Raw genomic sequence first — 22907 nt, 5'->3', positions numbered from 1 at the left:
GTGAAGTTGGGGGGGGGAGTCCAGGCACACATGGAGCCATGGATAGTGTGGAACGTGGTACACCCCGTTCAGCTTTGGTTGGTTGTGTTTGGAGTGAGCACGAATACTTTACCTTCTAACTCGGAAGGTGGCAAGCGTTTTCTCTCCGCATCTGGAGTCAGCTCACCTTGTTTTACTCCAGGTATGGTCTAGGCATGCATGTTTCAGTCCAGACACAACCCATCCCAAACCCTGTATGGAAGAGTTCATGTATGAACTTCCAGTCTAGACTGTCACAGTCTCCAGATTCCACAGGAATTGCAATACAAAGATTTTTTTCTTTAACGTCTAAGTTGTGTCATCCTCGCCAAAACATAATCAGAATTGCATCTGAGTTCTGCTGTGGAGTCAAGGCTGTGATGGAAAAAATCAGGAGGAGAAGCCATTGTTGCACCTTTTCTGACCAACAAACATTGTTCAGAGGCTTCTGAATGATAGACTAACACATCTCTCCTCCTCCAAAGATTAAACGTGTCTTTCTACCTGCATTAAACATTCTTGGTCTGTAACGGTTAGCCAGGTGGCCTGCTGGATGCCAAGGGGCAAATGGTTCACACCCAGTTGCGGTTTACACTGGCAAATTCTCAGAGGCATTTTCCGTGCAGGGCAGTCTAAGTAACCCTGTACCCACCCAAGGCCTCCATGAAGCCGCCAGTCAGGTGAAAGAATGAGCGTCTGTTTCCAGTTTTCCCTACTAGCACAGATGAGCTTTATGGAAGGTGCTAGAAGTAGCGCACATACCTCACATCTCAGTTTCCAACCTCTGACTTGTAGAGGGTAAATGCAGTGTGTGTTTGCCTAACAAAGTGTACTCTGTTCAGGAGCTGGTCCTCAGTCTGCCACAACATGCCTCATTTGGTGGTGCCTGGATTTCGATCCGTCATGAGAAATGCTGTTGGGTTAAAACTCATCTGTAATGGAGGCTCTGGGTCAAAAACTGACCCAAATCTTCCAATTGGCATTATTTGTTGGCTTCAGGGAGCAAATGGTACAAAGGAAGGGTGGGCTTTCTGTTAATGGGTGCATGGGAGAACATCTTGTCTGTAGGGGGCCTTACAAGCCCCTCCACCCAGAGGCCTCTCCTCCTTCAAAGGCAGAGGTGGGGATCTATGGCCCGTTTATGACTTGTGGACTTCAACTCCCAAAATTCCTGAGCCAGCATGGCTGGCTCAAGAATTCTGGGAGTTGAAGTCTACAAGTTATAGAGGGGGCCATACAATAGTTCCCCACCCCTGTTCTAAGGCCTTGATTGGCAGCCTTTTGACTAGGGGAAGGGTAATGGCTGCCATGACTATTTGCCCAGATGTTTGGATTAGTTTTTAGCTTAAGACCGAAGTCCCCTTTTCTGAAACTCGGCTGTCTTCATCTCTAAATGGAAAGTGGGAGGCTGATAAGTTCCCAGCTATAAATATCATATTTGGCTGCTGATCTAAATACTTGAGTGGTGAAACTCTTTCTTGGGATCACCGCATTGTTTGGAAAGATGAAAGTACCTTTTTTTTACTACAAATAACCCCAGTCACAGAGCAACTTTCTGGAATGTACACAGAGGTTTTCTTCAAGTTGGTTCAAACGACAGAGGGCTCAAAAATTATTGTCTTGGTGCTTCCTGTGGTTCTTCTGAAAACACCAGGTATAATTATAAAAATCACACAATATAACCAATAAAACGTCCCACTACAAATAAGCACCGCTTTCTAAAACGGGCAGATTAGAACACGCAACTGCCATTTAAAGTATTAACAAGAGTGGTAAGAGCCAAAGTGAGGTAGCAAAACTAACATGCAAATAAAAAGCCCTTCAGCCTTGGCGATGTGGCCCAAACAGGACCCCAAACCTATTTTAGCTGGCAGGCAATTTCAGAGTGGTGCCGTTCCAGAAGAGAAATCCCTGGATCTCCCAAGGTTGCACGCACCTGGTCTCGAGCTTGGTTACAATTAATCAGTGGAACCCCTCTCCTCCAGAAGTTGTGGGTGCTCCATCACTGCAGGCTTTTAAGAAGAGACGGGACAGCCACTTGCCTGGAATGGCACAGGGTCTCCCACTTGAGCAGGGGGTTGGACTAGAAGACCTCCAAGGTCCCTTCCAACTCTGTTATTTTGTTGGTTGTTTGCTTGCAGACATTTTATGACCAAACTAGGTAACATCATCAGTGCAAGGGAGTGCAGGATTTAGTCCCTGTTTCTACAGTCGCTTACCCTGCCAGGCTTAGTGTGGTTCCTCTCTCACTAGCACTGATGAGGTTACCTAGTTGGGTAATGAAACGTCTCCCAGCAAACAACCCAGCTCAGAGAGCCCCAAGGATCCCACAGTTCATTCTTTTTGTGGTCACAGTGGATCGTTTGTCCCGTTCTTCGCCAGCTTAATGCTACTTCCAGATATATTACCACTGTAGCACCCTAAATTCCACACTGTTCCTACCCCTTCCCCCCTTTCCCTGATGCAAAGAAATCAAGAAGGAAAAGCTAACTCTTCACCTGCGTTTCCTTTTAGGGCACAAAGTTGTGGATAATAATGGAATATTTAGGTGGGGGATCAGCCCTGGATTTGGTAAGTATTCCAGTTACTTTATGAATTTTGTTGATTTGTTTTGTAAGCTTTCCCATTTTTATGGGTGGTGTCATTTCATAATTTTGGAATTGCTAGTCAGCCCGAGTCACTCTTCCAGGCCTTTTTGGTAAGATGCTTTTGATTTCAGGCAGTCTAAATATAATTCATGTTTGAGCGAAGAGGTCATTTCCAAATGTGTGCTGCACTAAAAGATACATCTGGTTATTTGTGTGTAGTACCAAAGTTTGCATTTTAAAGCTCTGTTAGTGGTGGATTGTAACAGGCTTTCACTGTTTGCAGTTTTATGCCACTTTCTCCAGATTGCAGGACCTCCAGGGAGAGACCTGGTAATGGTGGCGGTCCATCCCAAAGACCCGGGGGCAATAAGTGTTGACCTCTTGCAGAAACAAATAAGTGTCGCTTCTCTTTGCCACTGGGGCCCAGGAGGGTGTGAATCTCGACTGAGCGTCCTTTGTGACTCACTCCTTGGGCAGGGAGCGGAATTCCTTCGCCCGAGTCAAAGATGTTTTCTATTAGCGCAGATTTTTCTGCAGGGACTCAGTGGGTCCCTTTGAGTCTGGTGGCAGAGCTACAGAGTTGCCGTCCGTCCGGCTCAGGACGTAAATAAACATCTGTTAGAATAAAGAATGTGCTGCTTGACTTTTTAGGAAAAGGAAACTTTGCAGTTATGAAAAGCTACCCACTTCAGTTAATAAATTGAAAAGTGGACTTTTTTTTAAAAAAAAAAAAATAGCTTTCAACACAGAGAGATGTTTCTGTTGGAAGGAGAGCCGGAGAGCTTGCTGTGGAAGCAAACACGGCTAATATTTAGTGCTAAAACTGAGCTGGCATTTCCATTTTGAGTTCCTGTAAACTTAAAAGCTGAAAGGGCCCATTGCTGATGACAGGCGCAGCCTTCAAAGTGGCTGCAGCTTAGGAGGGGCTGAGAAGGCAGAGGGCTGTGAATGAGACGTCTGGTTTTCCCTTATCCCCCCAGGCCAGCCTGACCACAGGCCTCACCGGGAGACCCATCCTCTTCCTCTGAGATAATTCTGCTACAGTAGTTACATCTAGGAGGTCCTGAAACGTGGGGGTTGAAGCCTGCTTGTGTCTCCTGAGGACGTCAGCATCTGCTTACGCTTGGCTTTGCTGTTGCAGCCCAGTTCAGCTCTTGGCTGGCACCCAGGAAAGCAAAGACCTGCTCACGTGGGCCAGAGCAGCGTTTCTCAACTTCCGCTGCTTTAAGAGATATGGACTTCAACTCCCAGAATCCTCCAGGCTGGCTAGGGAATTCTGGGAGTTGAAGTCCACCTCTCTTACAGTAGCTGAAGTCGAGAAATGGCTGGTTGATGAATTTTGGGAGTTGAAGTCCACAAGTCTTAAAGTTGTTGAGTTTGCAGAGCCCTGGGCTAGAGGAACTGATGTGAAGAGAGCCGAAGAGAGTCTGTCTGCAGCCCCAAGGAATCGTTTCTCCTACGGGCAGGATCCGGCACGCACCGCAGAGTAGTCCCCTGAATCCTGAGAATGTTTCCTGGTGGGTTTTGCTCTGATTCTGGAGCTTCTGATGGGCTTCGTTGCCAAGAGAAGCTCCCCTGGGGACAGAAGTGGCTTGTGGGCAACAGATTGTTGCCTTGAAGTCTGATCTGGTTCCCGAGTCTTGCACACCAGTCGTAGGTTGAGTGCTTCCCCTGATCTTGACAAGTTCAGAGGTTTTCTTGGTAATGAAGTAAGAGATAAGAAGATAAGAGTTGAGGAAACTAGCATGTTCACAACACCCAGATTTATTTGTGATAATGGCCTAGCTTTCTTTCCAGGTATATTTAGTTTAGTTACGTAGAACTTTTGATGAAGAGCCATTTCTGCTGAAATGGAAATACAGCTTGACTCTTTCTATTGTCCTAAGACCTTTAAAAAGGAAACAAAATGGGTGTTTCAGGCTGAAGGTGAGTGCCTTTCAAGGCAGTCGGGGTTCCGTTAAAGCGTATAAACTCTGCTTATTTCCTCTCAAGCTCCGTGCTGGCCCCTTTGACGAATTCCAGATTGCTACGATGCTCAAGGAGATCCTGAAAGGGCTGGACTACCTGCACTCCGAAAAGAAAATCCACAGAGACATCAAAGGTGGGTACACACAGGGAGGGAAGATGCTTCCCTCAGACCCCAAGTTCCTTTTGTTGTCAAATGAAGTTTTTCTTCTCTTCCCCCCGCCCCAACCAGCTGCCAACGTGTTGCTGTCTGAGCAAGGAGATGTAAAGCTTGCGGATTTTGGAGTAGCTGGGCAACTGACCGACACTCAGATCAAGAGGAACACTTTCGTAGGGACGCCCTTCTGGATGGCCCCCGAAGTCATTCAGCAGTCGGCCTACGACTCCAAAGTAAGGTCCCTTGTAGGCCTTGAAGGGTTGGTTCCATTTATGCAGGAACATGGGGAGAGCCTGGTGGCCACAGTCCAGAACCGTAGCTCATTTTGTAGTGAGATTTTTTTTTTTTTAATAAGATAGTCCTCGACTTAACAACCGTTCCTTTAGTTCAGAGTTAAAATGGCACTGAAAAAAAGTGACTTATGAGCGTTTTTCACACTTACAACATGATCCCGTGGCAACTGCTTGGCAACTGCTTCGTATTTATGACGGTCGCAGTGTCCCAGAGTCGCGTGATCCCCTTTTGTGACCTTCCGACAAGCAAAGTCCGTGGGGAAGACCCGGTTTATTTAACAACCGTGTTGCTGACTTATCAACCACAGTGATTCACTTAAGAACAGTTCCAGGAAAGGTTGTAAAATGGGGCAAAACTCACTTAACAAAAGTCTCACTTAACAACAGAAATTTTAGACTCCATTGTGATCATAAGCCGAGGACTACCTGTATATCTCTTAAATCTTAAGAGGAAATTACCCCTCCTACTGATTGATATACAGATAATAAATAAATGGTTCATGGGACTGACTAACGGGGTGATGACATCAAGTGCCAAGGGAGCCTGGATGCCCGTTGCATCTTCGGGCTGTTATCTTACGTTCAGTGAGGTTCAGCTTTTTTTGCCATCCGTGCCTTAAAGCTTTGAGATGAAAAACTCCTGGATCTTCTCCCGAAAAGCCAGTCCAGTATAGAACTGAGAGGAGGGTCTGCAGTTCTCCCCGTGCAGTGAGCGAGGCCCTCCTCCTCCTCCTCCTCCTCCTCCTCCTCCTCCAGAGCAGAGTTGTAACAGTGCATTTTCCAGGCTTCCTATTGATCTCAGTTTCCCATAACCTCCTTGCGTCCATCAGCTCGGCTTGTTCTTCCCCGGGATCAAACATTTCCCCAATTTATCATAAGCCTGACTGCCAGGGCTGAAACTGAAAGACGTAGTAAGAGTTTAAAGGTGTTCCTGAAACTTGAAAGAGCCTTGACCCACATCACACAGTTCGGGTTAAAACCCACAATTTGTGTAGAGGGAATTCTTGACCTGGTTCAAAATAGCTAGCCAGGTTCTCTGTCCTTTCTCTTCTCTGCAGGCTGATATCTGGTCTCTTGGAATCACCGCCATCGAACTAGCCAAAGGGGAGCCTCCGAATTCAGACATGCATCCGATGCGAGTCCTCTTCCTCATCCCCAAAAACAACCCCCCCACCCTGGCCGGAGAGTTCAGCAAACCCTTCAAAGAGTTTATTGACGCCTGTCTGAATAAGGACCCGACGTTTGTGAGTGTGCTTTTGGCTGTTCCCAGCCCTTGGATCTGGAGGGAAGACCATCTTGTGGGCAGCCTTCTAAAAAAAAAGCCAAATGGATGCTGATGCATCATCATCCTCATGCTTGCAGGGTTTTGAGGGATGCAGTCTTCTCTGCACCCAAAAAAACAGCAGGATAACTTTTACGCATGTTGTTATTTTTGTGGCTTGACCTAGGATGTTTCAAACCACACAGGATGTTTGGAGCATGCCAAAGAATGAGTCAGAGGTGGTTGAAGCTTAACTTTGAGTCAGATTCTAGATGAAACACATAGTAGAAGTTTTGTAGTTCTTTGGTTGGATTTGTAAGGCTCAAGTATTACTCAGAAGCTAATGTAGGTGGAGAGCTGTTGGAGATCACAAGAAAACATGTGTTGACTCACGAATGCCAGAGAAAGAACATTAAGAAGTTTATTCTAATCGTTGCTGTTGGAGAATGTACTGTTCAGGCCAAAAAAGATTGGGTCATTGCTTTGGAGTGCGCGAACGGTAGACTTGTTTCGATCTCACGGCATTCTAATGTCTCACTGTCGGGATCTGAACTTCTGGAATAGTGGTTAGCATCAGCTTTTAATTTTTTTATGTTATTTGGGATGCTGAATGAATTTTGCAGAATGAAAGGTAAATTAATAATGAACACCTGCAGGAAAAAGCAAGGTGGGCTTGGAAGATCAGGAGTCGACTAGAAGGCTCCCCAAGATGCCATGTCTTGAATGGGTTCTGGAGCGCTCTCCTTCTCCAGAGGAAGGCCTTTCCCATCCCTGGGCTTTCCTTCCATGGTTGATGAGGAAGAGAATTTGATAAGCAGATCTTAGCGGAAGGAGGCCATCCTTTTGCTCTCCTGCCCACATCATCTCCAGTGCTGTGAGGTACTTCCGGAAAACAACTTGACGCTTGCTATCTTTTCCAGCGTCCCACAGCCAAGGAGCTGCTGAAGCACAAATTCATCCTGAAAAACGCCAAGAAGACCTCGTACCTGACAGAGCTGATCGACAGGTTCAAAAGATGGAAAGCAGAAGGACACAGCAGCGATGAAACGGACTCGGACGGCTCGGATTCGTGAGTCCGGATGGTGGGGAGGGGGCTACGAGGGCAGATGGACCCAGAGGGTCTCAATGCACCAAGGTGGTCCAGATCGGGAAGGCCTGAGCGCTCTTGTAAAACTTTAACAAGCTCACCTAGCCGGGTTCTCTAATTTATTGACTGATTTTACCTTTCCCCTCTCTTGCTTCTTAGCGAGTCTAGCAACAAGGAGAACAATTCCCACCCCGAATGGAGTTTTACCACCGTGCGGAAGAAGCCGGATGCCAAGAAAGTGCAGAATGGGACAGTAGGTTTAGCCAGCATGTATACTTTAAAAGGGGCTGTGATGAAAGGGGTTTATTGAGTTTTATTAGATGAGAAAATGAGCCTCTGAGGTTTTTTTATTGCATACTGTCAGTTGTACATCCCCAAATTATTTGTATCTCAGGCCAAAGAATATACTTAAATAGCCCTTAAAACCGTGCCATCGTTCCCATTAAAATATACCCAAATTAAGGCAGAGACTTGCCAGTTGTTTGTGGGCACGAGATCTCCAAAGGAAACGGCTGGGACTTACCTGCTTTCCCAGGCTGGATAAAAAACTCACCTGGTGATGCTTTGCACCGACATTCCCTTGAGGTTCCGGGCACTTGATGGGCTCTGTCTGAAAACCTCCCTTCTAACTTTCCAGGACCAGGATCTCATGAAAACCTTGGGCTGTTTAACCCTGATCATCAATCCCGTGTTTGCAGAGGTGAGTCTCTTGGCCGCTTCAGACCCCTTCAAAGCCCTGCGCAGCTACGGCTGCAGCCCCTCACCCTCTCCCCTTCGCCTCCCCCTGCTCAGCTGAAGCAGCAAGACGCAAACAGCGCCGGCAAGAGGCAGGCTATCGAAGAGCTGGAGAAGAGCATCAGCCTGGCCGAAGCCGCCAGCCCGGGCATCACGGACAAGATGGTGAAGAAGCTGATGGAGAAATTTCAGAAGTAGGCTGTGGGATTATTATTATTATTATTTGGTTTTCAGTTACTGGGGGTCCTTCAATTATTTAGGATCACAGTGCAGCCCCAAATTTCTGTTGCTAAGCAAGGCAGCTGCTAAGTGAGATTTGCCTCATTTTACAACCTTTCTTGACACTGTCGTTAAAAGAGAATCCCAACGGAGGACTGCCCGTGTTTGTGGGGGCCCTCTCAGCTCTGATGCCCTGACCGAGTCTCTCCTCCCGGCCTTTCTCCCCCCCCCCCTTCAGGTTCTCTGCCGGTGACTCCTGAGGAAGGTGCCCGGGTGCTGCCCCGCACAGACCTCCCCGCGGTCTGCCCACCCTCCTCTGGCTCGACTGTGCTCCTTGTTTTCCTGAGTTCCTGGTGCCTTTTGGGATCATCGCAATAGATTCTGATGATCGCGGATCGGAAAGGATTCAACTCCACTCTTTTGTAAATGGCAGACGTGCTTTTTGTTTTTCTTTTTGTATCTCCGGGACTTGCTTTTTTCCTTCTTTTCTTCTTCTTTTTGTACAGAGCGACTTTTAATATTTTAGCTCCCACTTCTTTAACCCAGCTCAAACGAGACAAAAAAGTTTGTGCTGTTTCCTTCCAGAGGCAGTTGCCAAGGGTGGATCGGCCTCCTCCCCAGATTGGTGGATGGGCAGCCTTTTTACTCGAGTTCGTAGAAAACACGTTTCAGGAGTACTTTGTTTTTCTTCTCCTCTGCCCCAGTTGCAGGTCTCCTGAAGCCAGACTTGGCACCTCCCTTTTAGAGGCAGAGGCTGTGCGGAAGCCCTTTGCCCGCAGGATGTCGCTCTGGTGCCCTTTCGGCCCGTGTTGAGCAGGAGGAACCGGCCGCGGCATCCGCTCACTTGAAATTGGGTATTTTATGTGGGGTCACCTCCGTCTGAAAGCAATACGTCAACGGCTTGGCGAGTTGTCCTGTAGCTGCGTGCACAGCTTGTGTGGATTCCTTTGTAGAGCAACCTCTCCCAGCAGCAGCAGCAGCAACGGGGAGGGGACCGGGTGTAAAAGAAAGCCAAGATGGCAGCCGTGGCCATTCTCTCTGAAGCCCACTCCTCTTTTTTTTTCTTTTTTTTTCAACATAGCATTGCACACGAAGGGGTGGGCTGCAGTCGGATAGACGCAGCCACCGTTTCGGTTCTCTTGATCCCCTTATGCCCCGATATAAAAGACACTTTCACCGTGATAAGAAATTTTGAAGCAATATTGTTGAAAGGGATGGGGTGGGGTTGGGGGTTGGCAATAATGGGCCTAATTCAACCGAGTTGTTTCTTCTGGAGTAAAATTGGAGAAAAAGGAGAACCTGTTCTGTCTTGGGGGGCGTCTGATCAGTACCTCCCTGGCAGATTGAAATTGTGACACCAGCGTTTTGTGGGGTGTGTATTTTTTCTCCTTGTAAGATATTGATAGACTTACGTTCTTGAAGTCCTTTACATGCATCCACAACTGTTTAATTTCCCCCTCCATCCCAAAGTGTATTTTTAAAAATCTATTTACCAGTTAATATGCAAATAATTGAGTTATAGATATTCTTTCACGAAAAAGATAGTACTGTGCAGTACAGAGTGATTTTTTTTCCAGAAAAGGTAGAAGAAATTATAAACTTGCTTTCGATTATATATTTATGGTACTGTTGAGATGAGGTTCTCTCTTTTTTCCTTTTCAACCCAGTATGTATATTATGCTACTGAAGTGTATTGTATTTCAGTCTTCAGTTGTGGAAGTGTGGGTGTAAATTTATTTTTGATAAGTCTGGATATGTTTAATTTTATAGTTCAGATCTGCACATTTTTTTTGGTTTTGCACAACATTCATTTTAAAGAATTTGAAGTATATCAGCCAAATATTGAACTGAGTTATATAAGAGTGCAAACAAGCAGTGATTTTTTGTTGTCATTGTGATTAATAGTTGCCATTACAACCTTTTCTTTTTAAGGAAAAAAAAAAAGATATAAAGACACTGGCAAGAGATGGTGGATAGAAATGCCAAGGGCAATTATTTTCAATGGTGCCTACACTGTAAAAAAAAAAATCACAAAGAACTTTTAACTCCTTTGTTTTAATTTTAAAGAAATGTTTGTTTAAAAAAATTGTTTCATTGCTATATACCTGAAACACCATTAGAAATTTATATCTGGGGAGGGGAAACGTCTGGACATAGTTTTTGAAAACAATAATGTTACGGATTAAATAAAATATTTTTATAAATGTAGAAGCCGTACAAGTTGTAAATACAGTTGATCCGAAGCTTTACAAAATAACCGTATCATCCGAGCAGAACCGTCGCGCTCCTTCTTCCCAGCGTCTCTTAGTTCTGTAAATCTGTTTATAGATTAAGCTTCTTTCACACTTTTGAGGAAGGGACCCAAAAAGTCAAATGGTTTAAAAAAAAAAAACAAATAAATATTTAAGTTCTATAATCTTCTGTGGTCATTGTGTGATTGTGTCCCACCGAACACCTGAGCCAAGGATCAAACAAGGAGGCAAGTCACAAATCGGCAACTTTTGACCGGTGCCGTTGTTCTGCTGCCTACATAAAATAATTGGAGGCACCCCTCTCAGGATCGTCAACGGTGGCAGAAACCAGGGCCTCCTCTCCCTCCAGCTGGAGGCTCCCTGAGGAGAGGTGAATTTGCACCCAGGGTCTTTTGAGAACCCGCCCATGGAGGGCATAGTAGTCCAGGAGGAGGTCTGAATCGGAGTCACTGGAGTCGGTCCCACTGCCCACATAGTGCTCTGTAGTTCGCTGGACTTGGGGAGGTTCTGGGAAGGGCGGCTGGGTGAGCGTGCACTGCAAGAGGTCAATCTTTCTGCTGGTCAAGACAGGGCAAGGCCCAAGAGGGCGGAACTCTGAGCCACAAGGGAATCTGGTGGCTTTGATGTCCGATTGGCTCCAAGATCTTTTGGGGACCTCCTGAACACCATAGTCAAAGACGCTCTCGTCGTCCTCTTCCTCCATGCTAAGATGGGTCACGTAGGTGGCCTGGGCCGTGGCTGGGGGCTCCATCAGCTTGGAGTGGGCTGCGCCTGGGTTCCTTTGTGGCTTCATGGGTGCCTCGCAGGTGCTGCCCTCCAGAACTCTTTCCTCAGCACGGTCCATGGTACGGTTTTTGGGATACTGAGGTGGCCGGTCCACGTAGAAGAAAACTGGAGGAGAAGCCACCTCCAATGGCTGACTGGACACTGCCATGTAGGGGACATCAGTGTACATCAGCTGCTGCCTTGGACTCCAGTCTCTCACATTGCTCAGAGAGGGGCTCTTGCTGGTGCCATCAAACGTGGAGCTAGGCTGGAAAGAGGTCAGGGGGCTTCTTGGCCCATAGAGGCTGGCTGGTTCCCAATCGTGGTCCAGCTCCGTGTAGACAACCGGGAAGGCAGAGCTGCTTTGGGAATGGAGCAGCAACAATGTTGGGTCTGCTTCTGGTTTTGACCGCTCCAGTTCATCGGCAAAGATGAGTTCCACTGCCGAGTTCCTCCGTCGGTTGTCTAGGGTGGGTTCAGAAGTGTGGATGCCATTTGTGCCATAGTAGCCCCCCATGGTGCCATAGACAAGCCGCAGGTCTTCCATCTGTGGGAAAAGTGAGACATCAATGCTTAAGCTAAGATGCTTGAATGTATACCAAGGTTTAGCCTGCCTTCTTGAGGGCTCAGGAGGCCATTTATAAAACTCATTTTAGGCTTGTTTGGGCTGGATCTTAAGGAGGAATCCATGCAAACCCCACTTGCTCCATCCTTTCAACCACACAAGGAAAATGGGCTGAAATTGTTCAATTTGAGGAAGCAATTATTTCAAAGAAGGACAGAATTTAAGGACATGGTGTGAAGATCCTGTCCTTTGTCACACAGTTGGAGTACCTCTCCTCATAATGGGAGATGTCCAGATGTTTTTGACTTCCAAGCCCACAATCCCCAGCCATGCTCAATGGCAATTATGGGACCTGAAGTCCAACATAGGACAAGATCAGAGGCGTGGGAAATTCATGGGTGCACAAAGGTGAGACTCATTTGCAACTACATCATCCCTGATCTTTATTTCACACAATTCCATCACCCCTCCCCAGCAGATCCCCCTGACTCAAATTACGTACTTGTTTGGAAACATCCGTTAGCAGATCCGGGGATGACCGGCATTGCCTGTCATGGTAGCGAGAGGAATAGTGTTTCCTGGAAGAGAAAACCACATTCCAGTGAGAAAGAAGGTCCCTGAGGATGGGCTCCAGCATGAGTCCGGAAGCTTGGAAGGCCAAACCTCTAGTCCTGGCGATCGACCCAGATGGGATCCTGCAACATTATCCTGGGACAAGTAGAATCGCCTTCATTTGTGAAAAATGTTCTTTCCACAAGCAATACCTCTCGAACGGCAGACTCTTCTGCTTCCCTTTGGTCCCATGTTCCAGCAGCTGCCTCTGAGTTCTCCCACTGTCGTTGCAAAGAGAGGAGTGGTTAAAGAGGATTGCCTCTGCAGTACCCACCAAAGGCACCCCAAACTGCACCCACCAAAATGTTTGAGGCTGTCCCTTGGGGAGGAACAGTCCGCTGCCTCCTGGGGACTTACAGCTTAATATTTCACACCCGGAAAAGGCAGGAAATCAAGAGAAGCAAAGAGGAAGAACTTGACAGAGCCAACCACAGGCCACCAGGCTAGAGAAGGTGGCTGGCTTCCTTGCTCCACCTAAATTACCTGTAACGGAAACTGGAGCCTTTGCTGCAGAGAAACGCTTTGGGTTTTGACTTTGGCTCAGTGGAGAGACGGAAGAAGGCATGATACTCGACACACATCTTCCAAAAAGCCTTACAGGTGTCACGACTCGCCATGGTGAACTCCAGGGTATCTTTGCAGAGAGCCTGTTGGGGATGGAGAAGGAAAGTGCATTGGTCCAGTCCAGTGTTTCTCAGCCTTGGCAGCTTTAAGATAGGTAGACTACCATTCCCAGAATTCTTCATTTTCAGTCTAGCCTACGGCCTGGAATTTCATCGATGACACTCATTCATGCCTGCTTAACTTCTCAAGATCAGCCAGCACCCAATATTTCTGGAAAATGAGGCTAGGGAATAGCAGAATGTTGTTAACAGAGTTGGAAGGGACCTTGGAGGTCTTCTAGTCCAACCCGCTGCCCAAGCAGGAGACCAAATAAGATTTCAGATAAATGGCTCCCTGGTTTCTTCTTTAAAAGCTCCAGTGATGGAGCACCCACAATTTCTGGAGATGAGCCGTTCCCCCGATTAATTGCTCTCGCTGTTAGGAAGTTTCTCCTTCATTCCAGGGTGCTTCTCTCCTTGATTAATTTCCACCCGTTGCTTTTTGTCCTGCCTTCTGGTGCTTTGGAGAATAAATTGATCCCCCTCTTCTTTGTGGTAACCCCTTAGATATCGGAACACTGCTATCCTGTCTCCCTTAGTCCTTCTTTTCATTAAACTCGACATCCCCTATCCCAGCAACCGTTCCTCGTATGTTCTAGCCTCCAGTGTCCCCTAATCACCTTTGCTTGTTGCTCTTCTCTGAATGCAGGAGGGCCCTGGAACTCTTCCCTTTTCCTCCTACCCCCACACAGACACAAACACATATGTCCCAATTCCCCCCTCCCCCGGTACCGAAACATTGGCGTGGAGCTTGATCAAGAAATGCTTCCGTTTGAAACTCAGTTTCCGGATTTTGGACCAGTTGAAGGTATTAATCTTGGTGTTGCCCTGCAAAATTAAGAGCCAACAAGCAAATAGATCAGGAGTGTCCAACCTTAGCCACTTTAAGCCTTGTGGACTTCAGCTCCCAGAATGCCCCTGCCAGGCATTCTGGGAGTTGAAGTCCACAGATCTTAAAGTGACCAAGGTAGATGAAGACACACCACCAGGAACACAACACCTGACAAGTTGGCTCATGGAGAGCTATTTTCAGTTGCTTGGTATGAGGCCTCTCAACGTCCAGCACCAAGTGGGGATTATTATTTTTTAAATAAAAAAATATTCTTTTCATTTTAGAGATCTCCTGACTGCTGCTTAGTCCTCTTCCTAGCTGCCTCTTTTGCAGCAATGGAATGTGAAAATTAGAAGTCCTTTTTAACCGACAACTGCTTAGTGCTTGCAGAGTTAAATCTATTGTCTCATTCTTTTTTTTCCCCTACAGTTTTGCTGGAGAAAAGCCTCATTTTTGCATCCTGAAAACAAAGCTTCCACCCGCTTTTCCCTTGCTTCCTCCCCACTGAAGGCTAAGGCTGCTGAGCAGCGCATCGCCCACGTTTCCCAGCACACGCTCACCAAAGCCGGGGAGCTGCAGAACCATGTAATTGCCACAAAAATGAGACTGCTATTCTCGGCAGAAAATTATATGGTCAAGAGTTGTCTCCCTACTATACAACACCGCGATCTGACACAGCAGCAGTTTGGTTTAGCAAGGAAAGAGAGGAGTTGAGGCGCCCACATCAGAGGGTGCTGGGCAAAGCCACAAATGGCAGGGAACCCAGCAGTCCCCACCGAGATTTTTCTCAAATACCCAGCCTGGTTTCCCGGGAGGCAATTCCCAGGCCATACTTAAAGCAGGAAGCTTTTAATTAACATTAGAAAGGACTTTTGCTGATCAGCACTGGCTTCCAAAGGCTCCATTCAATTATCAAAGAGCTCCATCTAGAATGATTGGCAGCTGCCAAAAGGGCTCCACACCAGCGTGCTGCCCCACCCAAAGAATTCACGCTTGTGAGGTCACATTGGCATTTTTACCTCTTGGGTATCTTCTTTGGAAAGGTGTAAGGAAAAATCATTTTACCCGCAGCACCAGGACTCCCATGTGGGTGACCGCCAAGTTGATCTGGGTCCCTTCCCCGTCACTCGCAGGGTGGGGGCGGATGCCGTACATCTCCAGCTTCCTTGCTATGTCCAGGACCTGCACATCGGATTCAGCAGGAGTTTTGCCCCTGAAAGAAAATGGGGGGGGGGGTGTCAGCAACTGAGGCAGAGAGAAGGGCCAGGCTGCAGACCTTGCCTTTGCACTCAACCAGAATGTCTCCCTCCCAGTTCTGTTGCTCCACTTTGGAAACTGGAAAACTCTCTCTTCTCAAGTTTCTGATTTCCAGTTCAGAAAGTCATGTGAAATGAAACTTTCCACACATGGAAGTTTTAATTTCATTTAAGCTCTCACTCCAAGGGATCCTGAGCAAAAGTAAAAAGTCTAGCACTGGTGACGTTACCTAGTTGGATAATGAAATGTCTGCAAAAAAAAACAAAAAAGTTCAGAGAGCACCAAAGACCCCACATTCCTTCTTCTTCTCCTCCTCCTCTTCCCTGCAAACCCCACTCCCTTCTAGCCCTGATGATGTTACCTAGTTGGATAATGAAATATCTGCAAGAAGACAGCCAAGCTCAGAGAGCACCAAGTTGCCCTAAAAAATTAAAAAGAGCCACGTGGAGAAGACCGGTGACTTACATGTGCTTCTTATGGTAGCACATGATGCTGTTCCTCAGATCCTCTTGGTTCAGCAAGTATTTGTGTGTTTCCAAGTGCTTTCCATCCATTTCTTCGTGGAAATCGCCCAGCGCAGCTGCAGGAACAAGCGACACAATTAAGATGCTTCTGGTCAATGGAATCGGCTCCCTTCGGAGCACACAAAGCCCAGTCCATCAACAAAAGCCAGGAGCAACATCAGGGCCAGCCCAGATCCCATGGCAGAAAGGATTGCCCCGGAGGGGGAAAGAAATGTATTTTCCCGCCCCATGGCGCGGTGCAGCTGTGTTACCCTCCCCGAGGCCCAGCCACGTCCTTCCCCTATGGGTGGCCATCCTCTTCCTCTCCCACCGAAGGAACCTCCGAGTTGCAGGACGGGGGACGTACACTGGAGGAGATGCGACACCATCAGAGCGGCGCTGTTGCTGCTGCAAGGGAGCTTCCCGCCGGCCAGATCCTTCTTGATCTGAAGGGTGAACAGGTACCTGAAAGACATTGTCAGGGCTCTCACTGGGCTCCCCTCCCTCTGGAGAGGCAACTCAGGGAGTCCTCAGTTTACGGCCACAATCGGGTCCGGAATTTCCGCTGCCGAGCAAGCAGTCATTAACTGAATTGCGCCCGATTTTACAGCAGTTTTGCCATAATTGCTAAGTGAATCCAGCTTCCCACATCAACTCTGCCTGTCGGACGCCGGCTGGGAAGATCCCAAGTGGCCGTATGCAACTGTGGCAAATACAGCTGACCATGATAGAGAGGGTGTGACAGTTGTAAGTGTGAATACCGGTTGTAAGTCGCTTTTTCAGTGCCATTGTGACTTTGAATGGTCACTGAACAAATAGCTGTAAGTCGAGGACTTACAGACATGCTTCTTTCTGCTCCTCTCTGATCATAGCCAGCTTTAAGGACTAGAAACTTGAATTTAAAAGGACTGGTATGAATGAGAGAGAAACAGCTTCTTGAAATTGCTGAATCCAGTCTGAGTCCTGCATTGTTTATTCTCTAAGGATATGGATTCTCTGTCAACAATGTTCCCTTGTTGTTATTGTATTATTCACTCAGCTTATATATTATTTAACAATGCCCTGTTAGATATACTTAATGCCTTTAAATACTTCCTGCCTCCTGTTGTTGTCACAGCAAGTAAGAATAATAAACTTCTTTGCATGGAGGCTGAGTTGTATACAAACGATTTCACCAAAGAGAGCTGCATTTTACCTGGTTAGCCTTCTTTTTAAACAGATATTCAGAAAAAGATTTTCAGGATGGAATTATGCATTCGTTTATTTTAAAAAGAACACCTTAGGAGATGAGCAAAAAAGTGCATTAAAAACAATGAAATGAAATGAAAAGGAATGTGCAGCATACCTCGTCAACTCTTCTTTCAGATGACCCGGATCCACTGGGAAAAATTTCACCATAAATTTGAAAAGAATGTCCTTAGGATCTTAAAACACAACATCTTCATAAGTTTGGTTTCAAAAGTCTGTCGGGAACATTTACACACATCTTTTCATTTGAAAAAGGGCTCTTGCGCTAGAGACCAGCCCAGCCATTTCCACCGGCCCCTGAGGGGGATCCATCCTTCCCTGTATCCTTTATTACAGGGAACTTGGCAACTTTAAGACTTGAAGACTTCAACTCCCAGAATTCCGCAGCCAGCCATCGGGAGCATCATCAGGAGCCCCTCCTGCCCTATGAGGGGTGTGCGGGCATCACCCCCCCCCCCAACCAGCAGCAAGAAAGACTAGATGGTTCCCAGGCTGGAGAGCAGTTTCTTGCCCCCCCTGCTTTCTACAGAGGGGCATAAAAGGGAATGGGACCCCCCCCCACTTCTACATCTGCCTTCTCCAAGGAACTTACTTTTAATCTGCTTCGAGATGGGCTTGAGAAGTTCCAGCCAGGCCTGCAAAGAGAGCAAGGGCAGACTAATGTATAGGAAGGACACTAGCAGAAGGCTGGGAGGTGGCCTGGGGAGGGTCTGCGGGAGATAAAGAGGTCAACTTGGGGCCTCTTGCCCACCTCACAGAAGACACCCCCTTTTGCACAAGGAACAGAGCCAGGAGCTTCTCAGAATTTCTCTTGCAGAACCTTGACTGAGCCAAGAGCCCCCCCAAAACTGGATTGGGTCCTTTGGGGAAGACAAAGCCCACTGAAAGCCAGGAGCCCCCCCCAGAGCCCTTTAGCTTCTGCCCACCTCAGCAACATCACCCGGAGTTCAGCTTCTGACCCCTTGCAGAGGGAGAGATCCATGGAAACGGGTGTGTCTAAAGCAAGCTCAATGCATTCTCATTCCCCACAGCCTATGTGGCATTTTTATACAACCCCCACCCCCACCCCCAGAGGTGGTCATTCCCCCTCCTGAACTTACAGCATGCCCCGTAGGGCTCCAGAACTCCAGTCCAAAATATTCCTTTTCTGCCAGGTTCAAGTGGTGGCAGCTCAGGTTAAATAATGTTTTCCCAGAGGACTTTTGCTAAAGGGCCAAAAGGGGGAAGGAAGGAAGGAAGGAAGGAAGGAAGGAAGGAAGGAAGGAAGGAAGGAAGGAAGGAAGGAAGGAAGGAAGGAAGGAAGGAAGGAAGGAAGGAATAACGGAGAGAGAGAGAGAAACAGAGAGATAAACAGAGCTCCTTGGCAAAGAAAAAGGCACGAGCGTCATGTCTCCTACTCCCACAGGCTCTGCTTTCTTCAGTTTGCTCAGGGTCTTGCGTATGAGAAGGGTTGGGGTAAAAAGGGGATGCCCAGAAAATGATATGAACAGGTGCATGAAATCCCTGGGAAGGGAACCCAAACTCCTAGCAGATGTCTCCTTCGGAAAGGTGGGTCTTCATGGAGCTCTTAAAGATTTGTGGTGGGGCAGAGACCATTCCCAAGTGACTTAATCAAGAGTTGTGTCTTTAAACTTGAGAGATACTTGCAAGAGTTGGATTTTTGAAACAAGCCTGGATTCAACCAGTTTATTTGCTGAATTGCCAGATGCCCAAAACTGACCAAGAAGTCTTTGTTAACTCAGTTCTGCCATCTTGTACTCTGTCCTGGCCTCTCAGCTGACATGAGCCAGTGTGGGAAAAAGCCAGGGCAATCTTAATTAAGCAGCACAAACCCATCAGTAATTAAAGCTAATTAAGCAGCAATAAGCTGGAAGAGTGACAAAGTTAAATACCCGATTGTTCTTGAGTTTTTGAAATTTGGGGGCAATTTCAGAACTATAAACATTTTAATCCTTGATAAACCAGGGGCGCCATCTTCCCAACCCGTTTTCCAGACATGTTCCAGCTTCCAAAACTGCAAAGCTGGGAATGCTTAGGACATACCTGAAGTCCTCCAGGCTTTATTTAGATACAAGAATTCCTGTTTATACTGGAGTTGCATGCTTGCAGCCCTTCCCCAAGCCAATGCTATCCACTTTTAAACACTTATTAAATTATATTGGCATCTCACATTAATTAATTTCATGCTACTCATTTCTGTTTCCAGATTTCAAATGGGAGAAAATATAAAATAAAAAAAAATACAAAAGTCTATACTGTATAAAGGTACCGTATTGGAAAAAGTATAAGCGAGGTATTCTATTGAAGAAGTTTATTTCCAAAGATTGTGTACATTATACAAAATTGGTAACAAACAAAAACACTTTAAATAAGCAAATAAATAATTGGGACCTGCCCAGTTGGTTATTCTATTTATCAAATTTATATGCTGTGCATCTTGCGGTATGAGACGATATTCAGTGATTGTAAAGATGGGCAGCTATATAAAGGCTTTAAATAAAATTAAAAGGTTGAAAGAAGTGTGCACTACATTATATACACATTTTAATGCAAACTTTTAAAAAATATCTCAGACTCAAAAGGAGAGATAGGAGAGCCAACCACTGGGAAATTTGCAAAATTGATACCCTGAAAATTGTCAGAATTGCAAAAAAAAAAAAAAAAAAAAATCTGAGTGGAATCAAAATAGATTTGCACATTTCTGTTCCACACTAGAACTAGGAATGATGTTTTGTAACGATTAATCTCCTCTGCAGGGCCGAGCCAGATTCAGGAAACTAAGCCGCAGCACCTCTTGAAAAACCAGCGGAGTTTCTGGCTGGACCGGCTGGTGGGCAAATTGCTCCTGGCATCCATCCAGACGCACCTGTCCTCTGACTTGGGCTGTCAGGGAAATTGAGGGGTTGCTGACACACGGCGCATTGTGCTCGGTGTGAAGCGCGCATGCTAACATCTTACAGATAATCCCTTGTTGCAGTCACGGAAGTTTAAATTGCTACCCTGGCACCAAAGAGGCAACTAGGGAAATGACAGGGTAATCACTGCCTTTTCTGCAGGGGGGGAGGGGGGGCTCCTATTTCCACAGCTGAGCGGCAACAGCAATTAAAGCAATTATCGCTGTTTATTCCTCCTGCTGCAAGTTTTGGGAGCCAGAGATCAGCCAGGGACTTTTTCCCAGAGGAAAGAAACCGCCTGAATGAAGGCGATGGTGCTTCCTTGCCTGGGAAAGATGCTCTTTTCAAGCCCTCTGAGGTGCTGCCACCATTCAAGGTGCTGCAGGTGTCAGGTGAGGGTAGCCCTAAATCAGGAGACAGAGTCTGGAAGCACCTTTATTCAAAGAGAGGGAAGTGCATAAACTGCAGCTATTCCTCCTGATTATTTGCACCATCCAAGGCGCATATGCATTAACATTTCTGGTTCCTGAGTGCTCAGGGCGGCGTTTCTCAATCTTGGCAGCTTGAAGATGGGTGGACTTCAACTCCCAAGGTTCAAGCCGCCAAGGTTGAGGGACACTGGGGAATTCTGGGAGTTGAAGTCCACCCACTCTGCCCTTCTCTGAGTCCCTGGTTCCATTCTTGTCCTGCAATGTTTTTCCTGCCATTCAGTCCAAACCTGCCCTCATGCAGCTTATTTTTTTGTATTTTGTGCATGAGTGTTTGAGACACCCAGACCTTCTCGTGGGGTTATACCTGAACCCCTTCATATCATTAAGGTAAAAAAGGGGCACAATTGTCCCTCTGCTTTTCTCCCTCTCCATGCAGAATTCATTAACTCCCTTCTACTTACTGACCTTGAAATCCATCTAAAAGAATCCCGGCTCATCCCGCTGGTTCTACTAGCAAGAGAATCCGTTGGAAAAGTAACCCCAGGCTGTCTCTCTCTCTCTCTCCTCTCCTCTCCTCTCCCTCTTTTTTTTTTTTTTTTTTTAATTCCAGGACATTATTGTGACTCTTGGACATCAAATGCACCATATGCCTCAAAGGCATTCTGGAGGTTTTGAAAAGAAAGGCCAACCATGGGCTTTAATGGAGTCCTTTCTTGCAGCAGCATGGCCTATAAAGCTAAAGCCGAGAAGCAAAGAGGCAGGAGGGTGAACTGGAAAGGAAGGAAGCAAAAAATGCTGAAACTGAAATAAAAAAGGGGGAAACTCAGCGCTAGGGATAATCCCACAAAAGTAGGGTTTCATGATTACAAGCCAGAAATCCCAGTTTCAAGGTAGACTTAATGTGTCTCTGTCTCTGCCACGAGTTTCCAAGGACTTCTGAACTATAAATCTTAACCATTCAGCATCAAGAACAGCCTATCAAGATGGAGATTAAACGATGAGTTTTTTTTAAAAAAAGCTAAATGTTGCACTTATGCTCCATCCTGTGTACTTTTAGAACTAAAACCATCAATATTGTTGTGCTATTCTTACTATGTTGCTTCTTTAAAAGCAAAGACACATCCATTTGGATGTAGGAAAAATTCAACTGCACTTTGATTCCAAAATGTATGTTTTTGTTACCTGGAAGATTTCCTTTTGAACCAGACACCTTTATCTTCTGATAGCTATTTCTCTCTGACAGAGAGCTTTCAGAAAGATCTGTCCTTTACATAAAAGTATTGGGTAGTCCACTTTTAACTATAAGGCAAATACGATGTGTACGAAGTACAGCAATGCTAAATTTACCAAAATTTGGTAACTATCATTTTGATTCACTACAATTCTGCGATTTTAGCTGTCAGGAAGCCTGTTTTTCAGCATCTGCATCTAATTCATTCTTTGGAACATTAATTTTATAGAACAAATGATACAGGAATTAATTTATAAAATAATTATTTTTAAAATACTTAACAATTTGGTGATTACAATTCAAGACAAAGACTTAGTTGTGGACACGCTCTTTAAACATTAAAATGACTTATTTGTTATCAGATAAAACCATGACCTTTCTCCGAAAGGGTCTTGTTCAAGGAATATTTAGAAACAATCAAGTCCTTACTGTGAATTAGCAATTGTTCAAAATGTGGGGAGATGCAGGCATCTAATTAGATTAAAAAAAAGACAGAACAACCCTGAAATTAAAACATCACCCAGTCCAAGAAGGTCAAACAAATTCCAGCAGGCAAAATAATAGACAAGAAACTGTGAATATACTTACATCAACCACAAAGATCTTCTGAGAGTCATCCAAAAACTGGACTTTGAGATGTAGCATCCTTAGGTGAGTGGCTCAGCAGCCAGCCAGGATGAGGCTCTGTGCAATCTGAAGGGAGGGAGGGCGTCTTACGAATCAGACAGAATTTTATTCTTGGTTGGATAAGAACAGGAGCCTTGAGTGCAGATTTTTGCAAAGGCGCATAAGACCGACAGGGAAGATGGAGGAGATACAGTACGTGTCCCTGTCAACCATCACAAAACCGGAAAAGGTTCTCTTTTGTTCATGCCTTTTTCTGTGTTCACCTCTTTTCCATGTTCCTCCTTGCGGAGAGGCTAAAATTCTCCCCGGAACAAAGAAATAAAAATTGCTTTGTGTGAGACCCAGACCCAGGTTTTCTCCAGAGCTGGTCCGCCCTGCTCCATCGATCCTCAAGATGAAAAGACTTTGCTCAAGCCATGGCAAGGGACAGGAATGACCGTCTCTCTCCATTTTTAAAGTTTAGGGCTCTTGGTTCAGAATTTGCAGGGTTTCTGCATCTTCATTGTCTTAAAAAGGGTCCTTTCCCCCTGAAATTTAGGTCAGTGTGTGGTCAAATAGGGCAGGGCTGAGTGTAGGAATCCCCTTGGAGAACCATCTCTACATATCCAAATGGGTTCTTAGCAAGAGGGGGGGTTTCCTTTCTTATTCGCTTTTGATTTCCCTCTTAAAAACTTATCCCTTAACTGGGCCTACCGATGCCTGCAA

At 46.1% G+C, this 22907-nt stretch overlaps 2 protein-coding genes across 5 annotated transcripts in view; one reads left to right on the top strand and one right to left on the bottom strand.

The window, feature by feature from the left end:
- STK26 (serine/threonine kinase 26) overlaps positions 1-10531 on the top strand; it is a 19470-nt gene extending 8939 nt beyond the window's left edge. Inside the window, exons 4-12 of the mRNA XM_039354791.1 lie at positions 2533-2589; positions 4599-4707; positions 4804-4961; positions 6080-6265; positions 7203-7351; positions 7529-7622; positions 8007-8069; positions 8162-8298; positions 8562-10531. Coding sequence (XP_039210725.1) covers positions 2533-2589; positions 4599-4707; positions 4804-4961; positions 6080-6265; positions 7203-7351; positions 7529-7622; positions 8007-8069; positions 8162-8298; positions 8562-8583 — 975 coding nt within the window. The 3' untranslated portion in view covers positions 8584-10531. The remainder of the gene's footprint in view (positions 1-2532; positions 2590-4598; positions 4708-4803; positions 4962-6079; positions 6266-7202; positions 7352-7528; positions 7623-8006; positions 8070-8161; positions 8299-8561) is intronic.
- FRMD7 (FERM domain containing 7) lies at positions 9388-22907 on the bottom strand. Of its 4 annotated transcripts, none has more exons than XM_039354787.1 (11): positions 22164-22907; positions 17612-17654; positions 17117-17195; positions 16139-16236; positions 15734-15848; positions 15077-15224; positions 13912-14007; positions 13001-13164; positions 12670-12738; positions 12408-12483; positions 9388-11887 (listed from the first exon to the last, which is right to left on the bottom strand). In XM_039354787.1, the coding sequence occupies exons 1-11, from the start codon at positions 22218-22220 to the stop codon at positions 10850-10852; spliced, it is 1983 nt and encodes a 660-aa protein (XP_039210721.1). In that variant the 5' UTR covers positions 22221-22907; the 3' UTR covers positions 9388-10849. The 4 variants fall into 4 exon arrangements, with proteins under 4 accessions (XP_039210721.1, XP_039210722.1, XP_039210723.1 ...); XM_039354788.1 differs by having other exon boundaries at positions 17117-17150; XM_039354789.1 differs by having other exon boundaries at positions 17117-17234; positions 22164-22239.

The sequence above is a fragment of the Crotalus tigris genome, unplaced genomic scaffold, assembly GCF_016545835.1.
Source record: "Crotalus tigris isolate CLP2741 ecotype Arizona unplaced genomic scaffold, ASM1654583v1 scf7180000018585.330925593:3314079, whole genome shotgun sequence".
Classification (NCBI taxonomy): domain Eukaryota; kingdom Metazoa; phylum Chordata; class Lepidosauria; order Squamata; family Viperidae; genus Crotalus; species Crotalus tigris.
This window is presented reverse-complemented; position numbering and strand designations above follow the sequence as displayed.